General features: G+C 39.9%; 1 protein-coding gene across 3 annotated transcripts in view; it reads left to right on the top strand.

Moving 5' to 3' along the window:
- Positions 1 to 19,184, top strand: part of TFPI (tissue factor pathway inhibitor) — an 81,429-nt gene that overhangs the window by 58,157 nt on the left and 4,088 nt on the right. For 2 of the 3 annotated variants that reach the window (XM_024201148.2, XM_024201149.2), the window contains exons 4-7: positions 6,239 to 6,277; positions 10,518 to 10,694; positions 11,559 to 11,654; positions 18,340 to 18,522. In XM_024201148.2, coding sequence (XP_024056916.1) covers positions 6,239 to 6,277; positions 10,518 to 10,694; positions 11,559 to 11,654; positions 18,340 to 18,522 — 495 coding nt within the window. Of the gene's footprint in view, positions 1 to 6,238; positions 6,278 to 10,517; positions 10,695 to 11,558; positions 11,655 to 12,451; positions 13,138 to 18,339; positions 18,523 to 19,184 lie in introns of those variants that run through there. The other variant, XM_024201150.2, reaches the window with a different exon arrangement.

The following is a 19,184-nucleotide window of genomic DNA, read 5'->3' as shown; positions in this document are numbered from 1 at the left end:
TAACTAAGCTGTCTTGACTTTTTGAGAAGCAATCTGAGGACCCTTCTGATAGGTTTCTGTGCAAACGTCAGTAAGTGTCATTCTGTTTGTCCTCACCATGTTCAGAGCATGCCCCTGTAACAGGCCTCCTCATAGCTCTGGAAATATGCTGATGTACTCTAGGCATCAGGCCAGAATTGCAGGATAAAAATTGACCTCCTGGGAACAGTATGTATCATCTTCATGCTTGACAAATTTTTGTATATCATAAAATATTTAATTCTGGAAAATCATTTGGAAACTAGGAGTTTACAATAAGAATTCAAAAGACCCTTTCCTGCTGTTCTGACCCAGAGACGCAGTTCACAGCATTGTGCTGTGTCTGTGTTACGAGCTAGATGCAAAGGGCAATCTGTTTTCTTCTCTATCATGTCTATCAATTCGGAGTCTGTCAGTAAGGCCTGACCCAAAGCCAGGGGCGGCTCCAGGCACCAGCGCAGCAAGCGCGTGCCTGTGGCGGCAAGCCGCGGTGGGCGGCCTGCCGGTCACTGTGAGGGTGGCAGGCAGGTGGCAGGCAGGCAGCTTTCGGCAGCATGCCTGCGGGAAGTCCGCCGGTCCCACGGCTTCAGCGGCAATTCGGCGGCGGGGACGCTGATGGCGCAGCACTGGCGGACCTCCCGCAGGCATGCCGCCGAATCCACGTGACCAGCGGACCTCCCGCAGGCGTGCCGCCGAAAGCCGCCTGACTGCCGTGCTTGGGGCGGCAAAAAACAGAGCCGCTCCTGCCCAAAGCCCAGTGAAGTCAACGGGAGTCTTTCCCTTGATTTCAGTGGGCTCTAGATGACATCCTAAATGTGTCTCAGGGGAGTCCCAGAAAAAAATTTGTGTCCATATAAAAAACTGCCAAGAGCAGGGGTGGGCAAACTACGGCCTGGGGCCGCATCCGGCCCTTCAGACATTTTAATCTGGCCCTCGAGCACCCGCCGGGGACTAGGGTCTGGGGCTTGCCCCGCTCTGGTGCTTCAGTAGGGGAGCGGGATCGGGGAACCACGACCAATGGGAGCTGTAGGGGCAGCGTCTGCGGACAGGGCAGCATACAGAACTGCCTGGCCGCACCTCTGCGTAGGAGCTGGAGGGGGAACATGCCGCTCTTCTGGGAGCTGCTTGAGGTAAGTGCCACTCGGAGCTGCACCCCTGACCCCCTCCCATGCCCCAACCCCCTGCCCCAGCCCTGATCCCCCTCCTGCCCTCTGAATGCCTTGATCCCAGCCCGGAGCACCCTCCTGCACCCCAAACCCTCATCCCCAGAGCCCCCACACCCCAACCCTGTGCCCCAGCCCGGAGCCCCTTCCCGCACACTGAACTCCTCATTTCTGAACCCACCACAGAGCCCTCACCCCCAGCAGGAGCCCTCACCCCCTCCCGCACCCCAACTCCCAATTTCATGAGCATTCATAGCTTGCCCTCACGCCAAAAAGTTTGCCCACCCCTGACCAAGAGCCATGTCATTAGCCCAATCCCAAACAGCTTCTTAAGTGCCTATTTTCCCTCAAAGTGTCAGAATGACGTAGAGGGGAGACGAGATAAGGGAGCAGGTGTGCAGGTCACATCAAGTGCTAAAATGTTTCCTGCTAATACTTAGCACTTACTGTACATAGTGCTTCTCCTCATAGTTGGCGAACATTAACTAATCCTCCCAAGAGATAGGTACCATAAATAAATATTCTATCTCTTTATTAGAGGTAGGGAAATAAAGGTAGAGAGTTTAACACTTAGTCACATCCATAGAATGAATTTGGGTCAAAGCCAGGATTACGGCTGAGGGACTGTAGTTTCAAAAGTAACAAGGTATATTGCTTCCTTACTGAATAGCGGGGGTAGGCATAGGATTAAGAACCTGGATTTTATTCCAATGATTTGCTGTGTGACCATGGGGAAGTCATTTAACTGCTCTTTGATTTAGTTTCCCCATCTGTCACATGGAGGTGAGGATTCCTACTTAATGGGGCATTGTGAGGCCTAACTGGGCCAAAGTAGTGGGCTCAATTCAGTAAGCAAGGTAAACTAAAAAGAAGGAACTCTCATGGAAGCCTGAGTTTAAGAATGACATATGTGCTGAAGTATGTTAACAGATAGAAATATCAATAGTATACCTTGCACCAATTTTGCATTCAGTAGGTGGGCAATGTACATGTTGAGGGGGCAGAAATGAGCAGAAAAGCAACTAACAAGAAGATTAAGTTATCTTACACCCTCCTGCTAATTCCCTTGCCACCTACTGCTTCCTTTGATTCTCCCAGACAGAAAATTGTACTCATTTTGCACTCTCACTGAACGCCAGATCAGTGCAACTTATATCACTTAACCACATACACCTTTGTTTCTGATCAGTCTGCACCAGTCTATTGTGTTGTCGAACTTAGTTCTATACTTAGCCCACTAGAACATCCCCCACCCCACTGCAAACTGTCTGATTTCATATCAGGTCAAATGTTTGGATTTCAAATTTTAGAAGCAAAGGGGGTTTAATTATAATTTTTAAAAAATATTATATTTTATAAAGATTCTTCTTTGAAGCTGTCATGTCGCACACTGAGCTACCTCTGATGACATAGCAATTTCACTGCAAAATTTCAGCAATGACCTGTGACAATGATAATGACTGTGTCACTACTAACCCTTCCATCAGCAGTAGCTTTCTGGACAATGAACTAGTTTAAGACTCAGTTTTATTAGCTTCTGCTAAGACTCAGAACAGAGCCTTCAAGGCGGAAGTTCCTCTAAAAGTGAAGTTGCAACAGTGGAAAGCAGCCTAAATCTATTCTTAGGGGTTTCAGATGAGTAGTTTGCCCTGTATTTACCCTAGTGTCATTGAGATTAAAAATTAAAGTTCAGCCAGCAGCAAGTGCATGTAAGAATGATGTACCAAAAAATAATGATATGCTATTATGTGACTGACAGATGAGATACCCAGGATGCTGGAGCAACTGAAGATTCTATAGCAATTAAGGTAGTGTTAATCAGCATTTCAGAGTCTGCAAGAACAGGCTGAATAAATTTACCCCAGTTCTAACTGGGCTCAGTAACCCCACTGGGGAATCACTTCTGAATGGGTTGAGGAGGGGTACAGCCTTTACATCATCTTTTGAATTTCCTTTTCCTGCAGTGCAGATAGTAGTTAGTATTTTTGCAGCCATGTGCCCAGAATTATTTTTTTGTAGAAGTTAATACAGTTTATCAAAGGCCTTTACAATTTTTTTTCTCTATTCCTTTTAAAAGCACGTTTCTATGGGCTTTTCCCCTACCTATTTGGGTGTTCCTTAGCATACAAAAATACCATACAATTCAAATGGTTTTTAGCCTTGTTTTTTAAGATAATCATTTTAAGAAACTGCCAGATGTAGGAGGGAGATTGTTCTTGGCAGGAAATCCAGCTGGGACAGGAGTTCAACTCAGGTGAACATGAACCCTGGAATCTCTTGATCCAGTACACAAAGCCAGCATGAGTAATCACATCCCAGTCCATTCCCACTTCTTATGTTTCCTTTCTTGGCTGCTCCAGACTGCCCTGTCAATCTCTTTAGCTATTTGTCCTACACAGAATTGAATCTTGTGGGTTCACTGTGGAATACATATATATCCTTTTTTTGATTTGCTAAAAGTCTGATTCAGGAAAGCACTAAAGCATAGGTTTAAAGTCAGTGGGACGACTTTGTAGCTTAAAGTCAAACACATGCGTAAGTGCTTAGATGCATCAAAGCCTAAGTGAATACTATAATGTGAAAGATTTTGTGCTCCACAAAGCAGATGATTCCCTGGCCCCCGTAAATGCATATTGTTTATCATATACATTTCTGTAACAAACATGTCTTTGAATCACAAATAACTAATACTATTTTTTATTACAACTCATGCAGTATTAACGTAAATTTTAAAAAGAAAAATATAAATTAGTCAAATTATATCATTCCTATTTGGCATAGAACTTGTATATTTAACTACCATTGGGATTTCTAGACCAAAATTCCTTCTTTGAGGTCATATTCATAAATTTGTGTCAGGGATTTAATTTAATTTATCCTGTAAGCAACCAATCCAGAAATTATTTTCAATATTTATTAAACTTTCATAAAAGAAACCCATACAAACAAACGCCATGTAAGTATTTATTCTAAAAATCTTTATTCTCCAGCAAAATTATCCAAAGGGAAAAACCTTTGTTTAAAGGGGTCTTTATCAGTTGTACAACAGCGTACAACTTTTTGATTAGAAAAATATGATTAACCTGTTTGTATTCATGGGGATTTGTGCTACTCAAGAAAACAAAGCACATATATCAGAATAGCAAACAAAGCTCCTTTCTTGATTTGTTTTTGACGCTAAAAAGGTCAGGATTTTGGAGTGTGAGGATTAGCCTCTTGTTTTCTATCCACCAGACTGACACTTGGCACACTTCCGTTGTCATCTGGACTTGGGATTCAGCTGGAACACCAAAGCATTTTCTCTCTCCTCTTCTGACACAGGTTCAGAGTAGGGAAGCCTCTTGCATGTAGCTCATGCCAAAATGTCACCCTCTGGTCACTTGGAATGGTCCATCAGGATAGAGGGGATAAGAGTAAGGAAAGAAAGGTTGATGCATAATGAATCAAGGGTGAAGATTTTACAGGAGTCATGAGCATATGTAATCAGTAAGGTGCCATGGGAGGAAGTCGATCTCACCACATGGCTCTTTTCTCCTCAATCTAATGTAGTCGGGTTGTTAGAGACAGAGTCTGAGGCAGGAAAAAGAGGTCCCCTTCCCTAAACTCCAAAGGCAAAAGGTGTTGGGGCAAATCCTGGTAAAGCTTTTAAAGGTGGTATAAAGCTAATCTTTGCTGTCTTCTGATCCAACCCCCCCGTGCCAGAATCTCAGCTGGGGTAAATTGGCATAGTTTCATAGACTGAAATGGAACCAAGCTGCTTTATGCCAGCTAAGAATCTGACTTACTGTGTACAAGTCTAGCCTCAAGCCTATTTAAGATACTTAGTAGGTAACCTAACAGCAGCTCTGTGGCAGATGCTAATGGACCAAAGGGGCTGTGAATCTCCAGCCAGGGATGGGCACAACATAGGAGCATCTGTTGTGCCTTCTCTACACCAGTAGCTGGGAAGGTGACAGGTAGTATAGGGGCCAGATAAAATGGCTTTATGGCCAAAATTCACCTTCAGTGCCAGTTAACCATAAACCCAGGTTAATCGGCTAATTAATCTAGTTTCGCCAGCATGGTTCAATAGAACTGGATCTTATTGTTGAATCTGGTGCTCCATCTGTAATATCTCAGCATTATTTTAACTGCTTAAATACATCTTAATGTTGCCAGTGTTTCAACACAGCTATATCTATGCCGCAAACAAAATGTTTCTTGTTAATATTTTAAATTTAGGAATTAAGGAAAACTCACAAAATGAGAAATGCTTGGTTAAAAGGGAAATGTCTCAGAAATAAACAAACACCCAAGACATACCCATGAAACTTCCACTGCCACAGCACTTCAGCAATAATGGGATGTGCATGCATCTTCCATGGACCACTCACGTAAACCCCAGAAATGAAAGATGCTTTGGAGCAAGCACGGAGGCAAGGCTAAAAGTTCATGTGCACTAATTAAGATATGAGACATGTAGGTAGGCCTGACATCATAAGTAATTAAGTCACTTTGGAGAATGGACTTGGAATCCAAGGTATCATTGAAAGTCTGTCAGTATATAAGGTGGCAGAGTGGGCTGTCTGAAGAGGGGAGCATTTGCCACAATCTCTCTAAAAACTTGTCTATATAGGTAACCCCAGATCCAGCTCCTTTGGTATGTGCGGTATTGGCTGCCTGGTATAGATGAGCCACTGGCTGCCAATGATATTTAAAGCATTCTGTCTATTGAACCTGTGCTGAGCAAACTTAAATGACATGGGGTGAAATCCTCACTCCATTGAAGTCAATGGGTGTATTGCTATTGTCTTCAGTGGGGCCAGGAATCCTCCCCCATGTCACAGTAGCACAGCTATAGCAGGCGTTTCCATGTAAATAGAGCTGAAACCAGTGTTAGCAAAAGTGTAAAATATTTGCAATATTTTTCTAATGTAGACAAGACTTAGGGATGTTGCAATAGCGATTTTTTTCCATATTCTCCCCAATGTAGGGCTTTGGTTAAATGCCACAGTCTCATTCTAGAGATGAACCTCTTGCTATTCATTTAAAAAAATATATTTTTCTTTCTATTGCAGAATTCCCGGTGAAGAAAACCCGTAGAAGATTTGGAAAAGGTAATTTTAATATTGTAATTACTTAGCAGTGTCTTATTTGGAGACAATAGGGAATGACCTTTTTATGGTAGGTCCCCTGTTGCATCTCTAAAAGTGATCAGTGCTCCAGAATACCTTCTGATATTGAGCAACTTCAGGCTTAAATGATGTCAGAGTCCTCGGTATTCACTGAGAGTATCTGGGATGACAGTGATTACTAAACCAATAGCAAGCAACCCCTCCTCTCCAAAATAAAAATGTTAAGCATTTTTCTTTCCATTCCTTCAGTAATGAGGAAAGGGGGACTTTAACTGATTCTTCAAGAGTTACGAGGACATTAAATTCAGAGGGGAGTCTGAGATGAAGGTATTGCCTTTTCCACGGCACTAAAATGATTTTACCATTCAAGTACTTCCTCTGCTAGGGAGTTAGTGAGCTGACAATTATAGTTTGTTTAGCCTGTATGATTGTGATTATTGTTTGCATAGTTGTGAATAAAAAGGATTTTTTATTTGCATGTTCAGACTATTGTGCTTTCAGGTAAGAAATAAACATTAGACAGTAGTGGCTTAACAATACAGGTTAATTGAGTTGACTAACACCATTAAAACTCAGAGCTTCTAAAATATCCACAATTTCTGCCATTGCCCCAGGAGTGTAACTTTTTTTTTTCATAGCGAACATGAATATACTCATTAATCTGTGAAAAAGGGAGACCCCAAATGTAATCAGAAGAAGCGCAGCACTATGCTATCCTTTCATTGCTGCCTATCCACTTGACGTCAAAGATTCCACTGTAGTCTGAGGCCTTTTGTGGTCTGAAATGGCCAAATAGCCCCACTAACTTCATAGAAGTCAGTATTTTATGTTGCTAGTAAATTCTCTTCCTCTGCTTACTAGCTCTTCTCCCTCTTCTCCTTTGTGTGCATGGGCATACACATGCTGTTCTTCTTGGCGATGAAGGTGGGGCTGTTTTGGAGTGCATGTTACTCCACACAGATATGGCACATTTACAAGTATAAATGTACTGAACTACTCTCATTTTTTATGTTTGTAAATTAATATTCTGGTATTTTTCAAACCAATTATTCCTCAAAAATTTCTAAACAATCAATATCAAAAGTATAGTTTGAAAAAGGGACCTGATTTTATACCATGGAGTCCTTAAAGTTGACTTTCCACAGATGCTGCAGAAGTTTGGCAATATTTCCCTGAAGGTCTAACCCTCATTTCCATGCTTTCCATGACAGAACAGCAAATGCCCTGCAAAACTCAGCTGTTGTAGCTAATCATCAACAGTATTAAATGTTGACTATTTCTGTAGTAATACACTCTTGGATATTAAGTCTCCGGGGAAGGACAGGACGACTCAGATGCACAATGATAGCATTTGCATATGTCACTATATTCAAGGTTGCATCATCACCTTATCCTTCATAACTGCTAATCTTGAAAGGCTTATGACAGCTGTACAAATTAGCTCTGAGCTAAAACTCAGTGTACTAGATTTCATCACAAGAGCACATTTTAATATCAGCTTTAAGTTTTCTAGCAAGCCGATCTGCTGTTTAAGCAATATGAATTATTATCCAATCTTTCTCCAGCTCCCTTAATTCAGTTAACACAGGTCCTTCTTTGTTCTTTCATTATGTTGTTTCTCCTGCTGGAATTCTGTGCCACTGCGTAATGCAGAATTTGCACAGAATAAATGTTTCTTGCAGAATTTTATTTTTTCCTCACAGAATTAGTGATTCCTCCTCCCCCCAGCACTCCTGCCAATGCCTGGCACAGACTGCTGAGGCTTCCGCTGTCAGCAAGAACGTGATTATATTGTGTTGTTTTGACAAAATACACCTCTACCCTGACATAACGCTGTCCTTGGGAGCCAAAAAATCTTAACGCGTTATAGGTGAAACCGTGTTATATCGAACTTGCTTTGATCCGCCGGCGCGCACAGCCCCACCCTCCCCTGAGCGCTGCTTTACCGCGTTATATCCGAATTCGTGTTATATCGGGGTAGAGGTGTATGCAGAATTTTGCAGAATTTTAAAATATTGTGCACCAAATTTTTAATATTTTGGCACAGAATTCCCCCAAGAATAGTTGTGCAGCATTTGGTGAAAAACCCTTCCCCTCTGCTGGGCCTATTGTCTGAAATAGCCTTTTAGTGCCATTCTATATAAGCAACTATCTATCTCATTTAAATTCTCAGCTGAAAGCATAGTGTTTCCCTTCCCAGACCACTCAACTTCATTGTCCTGTGCGAAGTGCATTTTGTAACTCTGTGAAGTGCCTTGGGATGCATTTTGTATGAATGATGCTAATCCAAATGGTGTTATGCTTGAATTGTATTGTAAATGTATTTACTGGCAGAAGATGCAATTTTTCAATCTAACTACAAACAGCCCAGATGTAAAATGAAATTTAGGTAGTAAACAATTTTTGAATATTATTGACTTTGGTTACTTAAAATAAAATATTAAGATAGTCTGATTTACATTTTAATGATGATATCTGCACATTATCTCAATGAAGCGTCACAAAAAGTTTTGCTAAGTACAAGACATCAACAGCATTTCTAAGCAGAGCTCTGGGAAGGATGGAAGTTTCATTTCATAAAGCATTCTGAGATTTTGAAACGTGGCTTCATTTAAAATTTGGGTCATTTGAAATGTTTCATTTTAACAAAATGAAAATAGTATAACAATATAATAGAAAATATTAAAAAATTGAAATGAAAATCATTTCAAAATGAAAAATCAAAATGTTTTCTTCTGAAAATGTTCAACTGGGACATTTTGACATTGCCAGAACTTTTTCCATGTTTTTTCTATTCTGATGTAATCGATGATGTGTTTTGATTTTGATGGAACTGCATATTCCGATGAAAAATGGTTCCATCAAAGTTTCTCCAACCAGTTATGTTTCTAAGACAGACTGAAATTATGCATTCATAATATAGGGTATGGGTGCCTTTATAAAATAGGTATTATTATTAATATTAAATTAATACATATTCATAAATATACATATACATATACATATTCGTAAATATTATTTGAATGTAACAAATTATAATAAATATTTAAATATACAGTGTTCCATAATGGTTCTGAATTAGATGTTTTGGTCAAATGTGTATCTGATAAGTGACACCTTTTAAATTATGGATCAGAGTCTGCTTTCATTTATACCAGAGTTAATTCTAAGCACCTTCACTGACTTCAGTGGGATTACTGTAGATTTACTTGGTGTAATTGACCATTTACATTCAACTGGCAGGCCACAGTGGCTCAGACAGATCCATTCTCACTATTCTATATCTCACACATAATGAGTGTTTTGTGTGGTTGCCTAAATATACATTTACCTAATTAGTCAGTCAATCAGATACAGAATGCATATTTCAAAATATGTGTACCTGACAGTTCAGAATGACTCAAAATCACAGTTATGTTTTATTTCCTGCCATGATTTTATCTCTTAACTTCATTTAGAGAAAAATTAAATAAAATGAATATCTACACTTTAAGGCTAACCTTATGGCTATGTCACAAGCTAACAAAATCAAGGATCATTTTGCTTTTCCCTTTACTGCCATAGCCCAAGATGATGGGTCTTCAGATCTCTGTATTAATCTTGTCTGAATATTGTATGATTTTCCCATATTTTCCTGGTTTGTGCTGTAATCATGTAGTACTAACTAGATTCAAAAGTGATGCTAAACCTCACCCCAGGTTTCTGTCCCATTGTACAACAGTTCAACGTCTGAGACAAAATAAACTCTGAATTTTTCTGTTCCTTTAAGTTATGTCCCCTTTTCCCTTCTATTTTAGCATTAGTTCTTTATACCTCCTTCTCTCTGCTTCTATAACTCCCACTAATACTGACTTGATGCATTTATCAAGTGGTGAATAATTTGTAGTAAGATTCAAATAAGATAAGCAAGACATAATTCTTTCTTCGATTCAAAGAGTCAGTTTCTTACTAAGAACATCTATCGTTTGATTGGTCATCAAATCTTGTGTTTCAGATAATTCACTGTATCTGGAGCTTTGCTGTATGATAAGTGAGGAGCAGGCAATCAAAATTATTTTGCTCTCATGCTCCAATGCAGTATTGCAGTGGGATTTTTGTTAGTTTTTTTCACTCCTTAGTTTGAAGTTACAGGCCTCTCTTAAAAAGTTTTTCTAGTTCTGTTGTAGTTTTGATCACAGAGAACATGGGTTATATTTTTCTCCTCAATCTTTATTTTCAGGAGAAAAGCCCGACTTCTGTTTTATGGAGCAAGACCCAGGAATCTGTCGAGGCTATTTTTCAAGATATTTCTATAACAAGGAGTCACAGCAATGTGAAAAGTTCATGTATGGTGGATGCCTGGGAAATCAGAACAACTTTAAGGCCATGGAAGAATGCCAGATTGCCTGCCAGGACAATTGTAAGTTTCTTCTTGTTGTTGTTCTCATTTTTATTTTTATGTTTGTATGAAAAACGTATTGTTTTAAGGGATTTGTGGGGAAGGCATATAATGCAAATTAAAGACCTGGATTCTGCAATGAGCACTGCATAGAGCTAACGCATTTAGCCATGAACAATTAAGGTTTTGTTTTGTTTTTTTAAAAAATAGCATAAAGCTAGTGCTGGTTATTTGGCACTGCTTAGTTCCAATGAATATTGCAGAATTCCTGATTCTTTCAGTTAAATATCTGTACATATTTTCATCTTAAAAATTCCAGTAAAATATTCATTAATGTTGCCTAGTGTACCTAAAAAATATTTAGAATATTACAATTTTAAAAAAAATCTTTTAAATCAAAATGAATGTGTTTGATATCACATCCCTAGTGCATATGCAAATTTCATTGATCAAAAGTCCATTTCCCCATGCCTGAAATAAAAGTAAATTTTTATATAATACAAAAAATAATTAATGGAAAAAATACAGGGCCATGTGGGATATATTGGTTTAGCTCCACGGATAAGGGCCATATGAATTGTTAGTAATAATACATATTTGAAAGGAATTTTATATGTGCACTGACTAGAATGTTGGCAGTGCAACAACTAAAATAATGAATTTCAGTTCGGATCTTAAATTATTCGGGGGACAGAGTGGTCCCAGGATAGCATTTGTTCCAATCCCATATGGTAAAAATACCAGTGGGGGTTGGAGGAAGGTTGGTTTTTAGTGTTGTTAATTTCACACTTGGAGTCAGTCAAACCAATATTAGTCTCGTGTTAGTTTCAAGGTCTAGGCTGTCCAGATATCCCTTTAGTCACTATTTCTCTCTTTTTCTTTCAGCAAATTCACTGCAATTAGACCACTATGAAGAACACCCCATCATGATGAACAATAGCTCTCCCGTTGCAAAGCCCAGTGAGTTTTCAAGGCTTTTTGGTAAGAATTTCCTTTTGAATTTGCATGGGTAAAACAAATGGAGATGACAATTCCTCTGAAAGTGAAGGGGTAAAGAAAATATTATCTATAGATCTACAGACATTAAGAAATACTTGGTGGCAAAACATAAATTATTTGTACATGATTTGTATGGTAGAGACTGAACAGTTTTCTTCTATGGCCTGGAGTAAACATTGACATGTAAGAGACACTAAAATTTACTATTCTTTAAGTGTAATGACTGTGAGACACATAATTACCATAGGAAAGATTAAATTCAGTTACTGTATGGCGACAGAGAAGGGGAAAGTGAATAAATATGAGCTATGTCTGATCCTACCTGAGTTTTTCCCACATAGAGACCAGGGTGTCTGCCTTCCATACATAGCAAGAGTTTCTTGGCTTTTTCCCTCTATGCTAAATGAATTCTCTGCTGGTGATTTGCAGCTGGACTACAGACCCTTTCAGTCACCTGGATGGTCCAGAGGGGCCATAATCAGATTTCGGAATTTGGCCCAATAAAATTATCTGACCTGATTCTCATGTACACATAAGACCATTTTACACTACTCTGGTAAGGGGGTAAAAGTAACATGGGTGTAAATTACATTTGTATCCATTTCAAGGCTGTCAGAGAGGTGTAGAGTCAACTGAATGTAAATAAGCCTCGGGCCCTTCAACTCTGACATTAGCTCTGGACCAGTTTCCACAGTTGAGGACTGTGCATTAGAGATTGAGAATTTGTCCAGGCTTTGAATGGTAAATGTGGTTGAGGTATGTCAATTTGTGATCCACAGTTTTACAAGAGGGAACGCGCAACAGCTGGGAAAAGACTGATCCCTCTCACCAAGTCTTTCTGATGGTCTTCTGCACTTGTACTCACATATACTTCCTGAGATTGGGTGATGGCTAATGCATTCACTGATCCTTCAGTGTTTGACATTGGCTATAAGATAATGGATGGGGAATGTATGAGTGCTCTTTGCTTAGTAAGATTTTAATAATAAACTCTGGAAATTCGCTTGTGTTGTGTTACATTTCTTGCATGCATTGTGATGATATTCACTTTTGGGCTGAGGATAAGCTTTTGTGACGCTATCTATTTTGGGTACCAGTTTGCAGCATTTGATGCTGAGACAGCAACTCTCAGTTGCTGAAATAGCTAAGCTATTAGCAGAGAGGACAGCATTTTGGACGACTATTTTGCTGAAAAGTCTTACACAAGTGGAAGCTTTTTCTAACAAGAAAGCATAAATACAGAGTCATAATAGCATGTGAATTCCTTGAGATATATTTACTAATTATGTGAGTCTGAAAATCTCACACACAACAAATGTATGAAAATGAGAGGGCATAATCATTTTTTTTTTCTAAAGCATTTTCTATTTTTAAATAAATGGGCATGTTATGGACCCAATAAAGAATGCTCTCCACGGAATCACTCATTATAGGAAATATATTAACATACCATTGAAAATGTATTTAATCTCTGTTTCAAAGAAAGAAACGTGGTGTTGGTGATAGATCAGAAGCTGCAGAACCATCAAATAAATAAGCTACCAACAAACCTATTGCCATATAGAAATTGAATTCTTCTATTTCTAGATGGAACTATATTTCTTCTTTAAGTGCAAATCTGAAACTTCTTGCAGTGTTGCTCCCTATGATCATCCTGCTGACAGAAAAGATCATTTAGTCTGATTCTCCTTCTGGGTGCAAATCACAGGATAACTTCATTTTACACTGCTGAAAAACCAGAGAAAGTAAGCCGAGAATCAAACCTTTCATTTTCTGATGGAACAGAAAGGGGAAGCTGACTTGTGATATTCTCCACACTCCACTGTGCCATTTAAACATAGTACAGGAGTGAAATCCAATTATCAGCACAATCCATATGGATTTATGCAGGTTGTCAATTCCTATTCTTGTTACTAAAAGATTCTCTCCAAACATGGCCCTGACCCTCTACTGGGGTAAATTGGCATTGCTCTACCTGTTAACATACCTGTAGCAATTTATACTCTCAGATCTGATCTGTTGGATGCAAGATCTGATCATCTGTTATCTTTGTAACAGTTCTGCAATTTATGTGAAGATTGTTCAGTTTTCTCTTCCCTGATAACCAGAAAGCTGAGACCGAAGTTTAGGTACTGCAATAAAGTAGGGCTCAGGGAACAGTTTGGTGATATCTCTGAAATTATTAGATATATGAAAGATAACACAGCAAACGCGCATTGTGTCACACTTGGCTCTTGGACCCTATCCATGGATAGAGGAAGAATGAGTGAGCTGGCTGCTTCCTGCAAAGGAGTCCAAACAGCCTGTGTCCAGCCCTCAAGTACAGGACAGAGTCCCTGTTCAGTGGTGGTTCTCTTTCCTTCCCTGTTTTTCAACAAATTTCAAAACTTTCCAGTCTGAGCACCCGAGGATCTCCAACTTCCCAGCTTCTGGCTTTTCATCAGGCAACCACATGTAGCTCTGGAGAGGCTGGAAGCCTGGGCTCCACAGGAGCCCACCAGGCAGACTGCCAGGTTGCCAGGGAGCTGGGTAACCCAGATGCCAAGGCCTGGCTTCTGTCAAAAACTTCAACGGAACTGACATGTTCTCATGGAATGTTTCTATTCCATTGTATCAGCAGTTTCTGATGGAAAGCTGTTTTGTTGGAACACTTTCTGCCATCGCTACTCAGAAGCCTTCGCTCTGTTCCTTGCATGTATACAATACAATGGATTCTTTCATTGCCTGTTCATGACCACGTGGTGCTGAGCTATGGGACATTTTATCTGGCAAATAATAAACATAGGAAGTCCAGGTATATGAAATTGTCACTGGAAATCTAAAACCTGCATAAATGAAGGGGTTTGGATAAACAGGAGAACAAGAATTCAGAGGATAAAGCCAAAAGTCTTTAAGGGTCATAGAGCTCAAGGCCAGAAGGGACCACCAGATCATCTAGTCTGCTGCCCTATATATCACAGAACACCACCACCCAGCCATCTGCACACAAACCCCAAATGGAAAAACTGCCTTGACTTCAGTAGGCTTTGCATCAAACCCATAATGTTATTTTAAGTGCCAGTAGAGTAACACTGTAGTTCCAAGCATAAAATAATTAGATGTATGACTCCTAATTAGAGCAGTCAAAGGTGTGATTGCAGAATGTGTAGACATAAGCAAGCTAGCTAGCCTACCAACAGCGGTGAAGTTGTGGCAGCATGGACTTCAGTGCAGGCTAGCTGCCCAAGTAAGTACCCAGGATCCTGGGCAGGCTTGTAAAGATCATGCTGAAGCCTGTGCTTCACTGATATTTTTTAAAACAATTAGTGTCTACTGCCTGTGCAACAAGACCTAGCCTGGTTAGCTCAAAGGCTATCCAGACCTCTGTGTGGTCCACCCACTGGGGGTGGGGTGGGGGTGAGGGCGGGGAGAGAGAGACACACTGTGCAAATGTGGTTACATACTTCTAACATGTTTTTTTAAATTGTCAATCTCACACTGATGGCGACTATCACAGTAGTCAGTATATTAAAATCAAAATCTGTTAATCACCGGTATAATTGTGGGACATGAAATCCACAAGAGACCTTGTTTCTTTTTATCATTACATTTTTTTTTCTTAATTACGGCCTTCACGCAGAGTTGCCTTTCTCCATAGAGAAAGGGTACAGATTTTCACAGGCGGGCTGTTTCCATGAAGCTGCACAAAATGCAGGGGACATGCAGGCCTCCTGAAGATTGTGACAATCCATTTAAATTAGTCTTTTTATTTTTTGACAGAATGCCTTGGACAATGTGCAGCATAGTTTTTTAGAAACAGTACCATTAGAAAGGCTCCCGCATAGCATTCAGATGTCACTTCGAAGGGCGTATTACACACACCTGGATTAGACCGTCCTTACTCAGCTGAAACTACTTCATGGAAGGAGGAAAGTTATGCAGGAATGTCCATGCGGTTGGAGAGTTCATAGGGTTGGAGGGCAGTTGGAGAGTTCATAGGGTTGCCACCTCTCCAGGATTGTCCTGGAGTCTCCAGAAATTAAAAAAAATAATCTTTAATTAAAGATTGTCATGTGATGAAATCTTTGTCCAATCAAAGCTGGCAACCCTAGTGCCAGAGGGAGAGTCCATTATGGAAAGGAAATATGGGCTTTACAAAGTGTTAGCTGTCTCCCAATCATTGTGATGAACCCATGTTCTTGGGGCACCTGCATGCATGGTCATGGTATTTTCCCAGAGGGCCAGCCCCGTGGCACTAATTCCCAGGACACACTTGCTCGCAGCGTGACAATTCCTTGAGGCAAGGATTCTTTCTAGAAGATGAACAAACCAGGCAAGTAATTTATATTCCCAACTTGAACTCTGCGAAATATTATAACATCCCAGTCTCATCTACCCGTTGTCACTGATATGCCCTCCTTTTGTGTTTTTTCCAGGTTCAAAAGTTCCCAGATTAGCATAGGTAAGTCTGTTGGTCTTTACTGCTTCCTGAAGCAATCTTTGTGTTTCAGAGCGTAATTTCATCTGCAGCTGAGGTCAGGATGAAATTCACTCTTGGCATAAACTTGCTCAGTTAGCTCTGGTGTACACAAGAAAGTTGCACCAGTTTATTAAACTAAAAGTTATTTTAAAATGGTGCATACCCCTATCTGGACAGTCTCTTGTTTTGCTGTGAGTGACTTATTTAAAATTAATTTAAACCTATTCCTGATTAATTTTAAAATAAACCTAGTTTAATCCAAAATAAGGTGTCCACATAGGAGTTTGCACTGGTTTAACTTAATCAGTTTAACAATCACAGCTTTAGTTAAACCAGTGCAATTTATTTAGGCAAACATATTGCTGGCTTTTTTCTAATCTTCGTCTGAAGCACTGTCATTGATCTGTCAGACACAAAACACTGGTCCATTTGTCCTTTCTGGAATAACAATCCTTACGCTCCAAACACAGTTCATGCAGTCACTAATTCTTTTTCTCTCTCTTCTCTTAGCAGTTTCAATGAACCCTTTTAGTTACATGATTACATCCCATACATTACACATTTATTCTCATATTGAAACCTGAAAAGACTACACTTACCTTAAAGTACAATTAAAAACTTTTTACTCAATTTTTGCATTCAAAGAATTCTTGTTCAACACTGTAATGTTCTTAATGTCGCTTAAAAATTTCTAGTTCCATTTTACTGTTATTTTCCTCCCCACCACAATTACTATTTTTTTTCCTTCCCAGCAATATTTCACACTCTTTTTTATAATGCTATCCAGGGAACCTGTTAGCTAATCATACTTTACATGCAAATATTTTTGGTAATGAGAACATTTGTAAGACACGTAAAATGTAACTCAATTTTCTCCTTTATTTTTCAGCCTGCAGTTCTGGGCGTTTCTAGCCACCTCGTAGCCTGTTGCTCACTGAGCGGCTTGTCTGGTTCGTCGTTCTGTATCTTCAGGATGCCTTCAGCTCTGTTATATTGCAGTCTCTCCTGAAAACTTCCAGCTGTTCTTTGCTCTGAATGGGCTTTTCCAGCTCTCCAGCCCTGTGGCTTCTTCAAGAATCTCTGTCTGGCTTCTCACCATCCTCTTAGGAATCACAGCGCTTAGGCTGATAAAATGGCTCCCATTCCCTTGAAACTTCAGCCTTCTTGCCTTCAGAAACTATATGCATAATTTTCACTTTGGCTTCTGAAATAGGCCTGAGCCCATCTGAGGTGATCGGTCCTCCTGCTTCTCCTTGCTTTGATGCTCCTTCCAGCTTTGGGTGAGCTCCCTGGACTTGGTTCAGCTTCCAGTCATTCTGGACACCACTTGTCCATCCTCCAGAGCTTCAGCTCTTACCCTTTCACTTGAAGTAACACAGAAACAATAAGAGCAATAACAGGACAGCAACATTCTGCTTGGAACCTTAAAAATGTAAATGCCATACTAACACCAGATTCCAGAAGCTTCTCTATTGATTGTTGCGCCTACTCTTCCCCTTCACTTCTTGGTTAGACTGCCAATCACACTGTCTGCTCTGCCTGGAATTTTCTTATTGGGCAATGTTGTTCTTACTCTGACCTTAGGTTTAGCCCTCCAAATCTACACAGCCAGGGCCCAATCCTGCAAGGTGCTGAGCACCATCAGCCCTCAGTGATTTGAAGGTGTGCAGACTCTCTGAGGAGCAGTCACTTCATTAGGTTTAGTAACATTTTGGCGGTACTATTTTCATATAGTCAATGTTTAAATTACTCCTCTTTTTTTGCAAGGTGCGTCAGTTAAACTTTCTCACCAGTGATGTTAAATAGCACCTCTTTCTATAATGTTAGGTGAAAATATGAAGCATTTTGTATTACTACATATGCAGTGGGGCAAGTCCTGCTTTTTTGACTTCAAATGTGAGGACAGAATTTGCCCTAGTATGTTGTGTGATCATGTAATGAAAGATGCTAGTGTAATATATACTGTACATGTCGGGGGCAGAAGTAAAGTTGATGTGAAATTTACCTATGAATTTCCTGAGCTTTGTGTGATTAAAAACTCATGCCTAATATTGCCTTAATGTACTTATGGGGGGTGGGGAGGGCTTGCTCACATTGTACCTATGTATGTGTTTAAACTCTGCCATTTGTGACACTGAATATAACAGATAAGGAAACAGCACCAGACACCCAGTGGTGCCTCTAACCATGTTTTCTCAATGTTCTTAGAACCACCTCCTCTCCCTTCTCTCTGCATGACTCCTGCGGATCGAGGCCTTTGCAAAGCCAATGAGAAAAGATTCTTCTATGATCACTCAACTAGAAGATGCCATCCATTTAGCTACAGTGGGTGCGGTGGGAATGAAAATAATTTCAACTCCAAAAACTCATGTTTGAGGACCTGTAAGAAAGGTAGGGAAATCAACAGTGCAAAGAAGTTAAGCTTCTGCTATCCAGAGCCTGAACATTTCATGCAAGTGGGTCTGCTGAAATGTAACAATGAAAAGATAATAAAAACGTGCTATGATTCTAGCAAAGAATTGCATATCAGATGTTTTATAATTGATCAAATAAAATATGCCTGTAGTACAACAAACATTTAACCAGTTGCTTGATCCATTAAATTCAGCAAATGATTATCTCCACAGCACAGTATGTTGTAATGTTAATTGGAATTACATGTGTGCATCAAGAAGAGAATATGGCCTTCTTTTAGTAAAACGTTTAAGCACGTGCTTAACTTTCAGCCTGTATGTAGTTCTGTTCCATTGAAATTAATAGGACAACTCACATGATGAAAGCACTTTGCTGAATCAGGGTCTTAAGGTCAGATTTTCAAAGGTGTTTAGGCACCTAAAAATCCACATAGGTGCTTCTGAAAATCCCAGTAGGTAACTGACTTCCCTTGATTGCTAACTTGCTTAACCACTTTTGAACATCCCTCTAGTTGCCTATCCTCATCTTTAAGAACCTAAATACCTTTGAAAATCTGGTCCTAAATGCTTAGCTGTTATAAAATGCAGACATATTTAATACCATGTTGTGCCAACAAGCCCCAGCTGCCCCAGGTAGCA

This window comes from Terrapene carolina, unplaced genomic scaffold (assembly GCF_002925995.2).
Source record: "Terrapene carolina triunguis isolate 2854851 unplaced genomic scaffold, T_m_triunguis-2.0 Scaffold62, whole genome shotgun sequence".
Classification (NCBI taxonomy): domain Eukaryota; kingdom Metazoa; phylum Chordata; order Testudines; family Emydidae; genus Terrapene; species Terrapene triunguis.
Note: the sequence above shows the minus strand (reverse complement) of the source record. Positions and strands in the feature narration are given on the sequence as shown.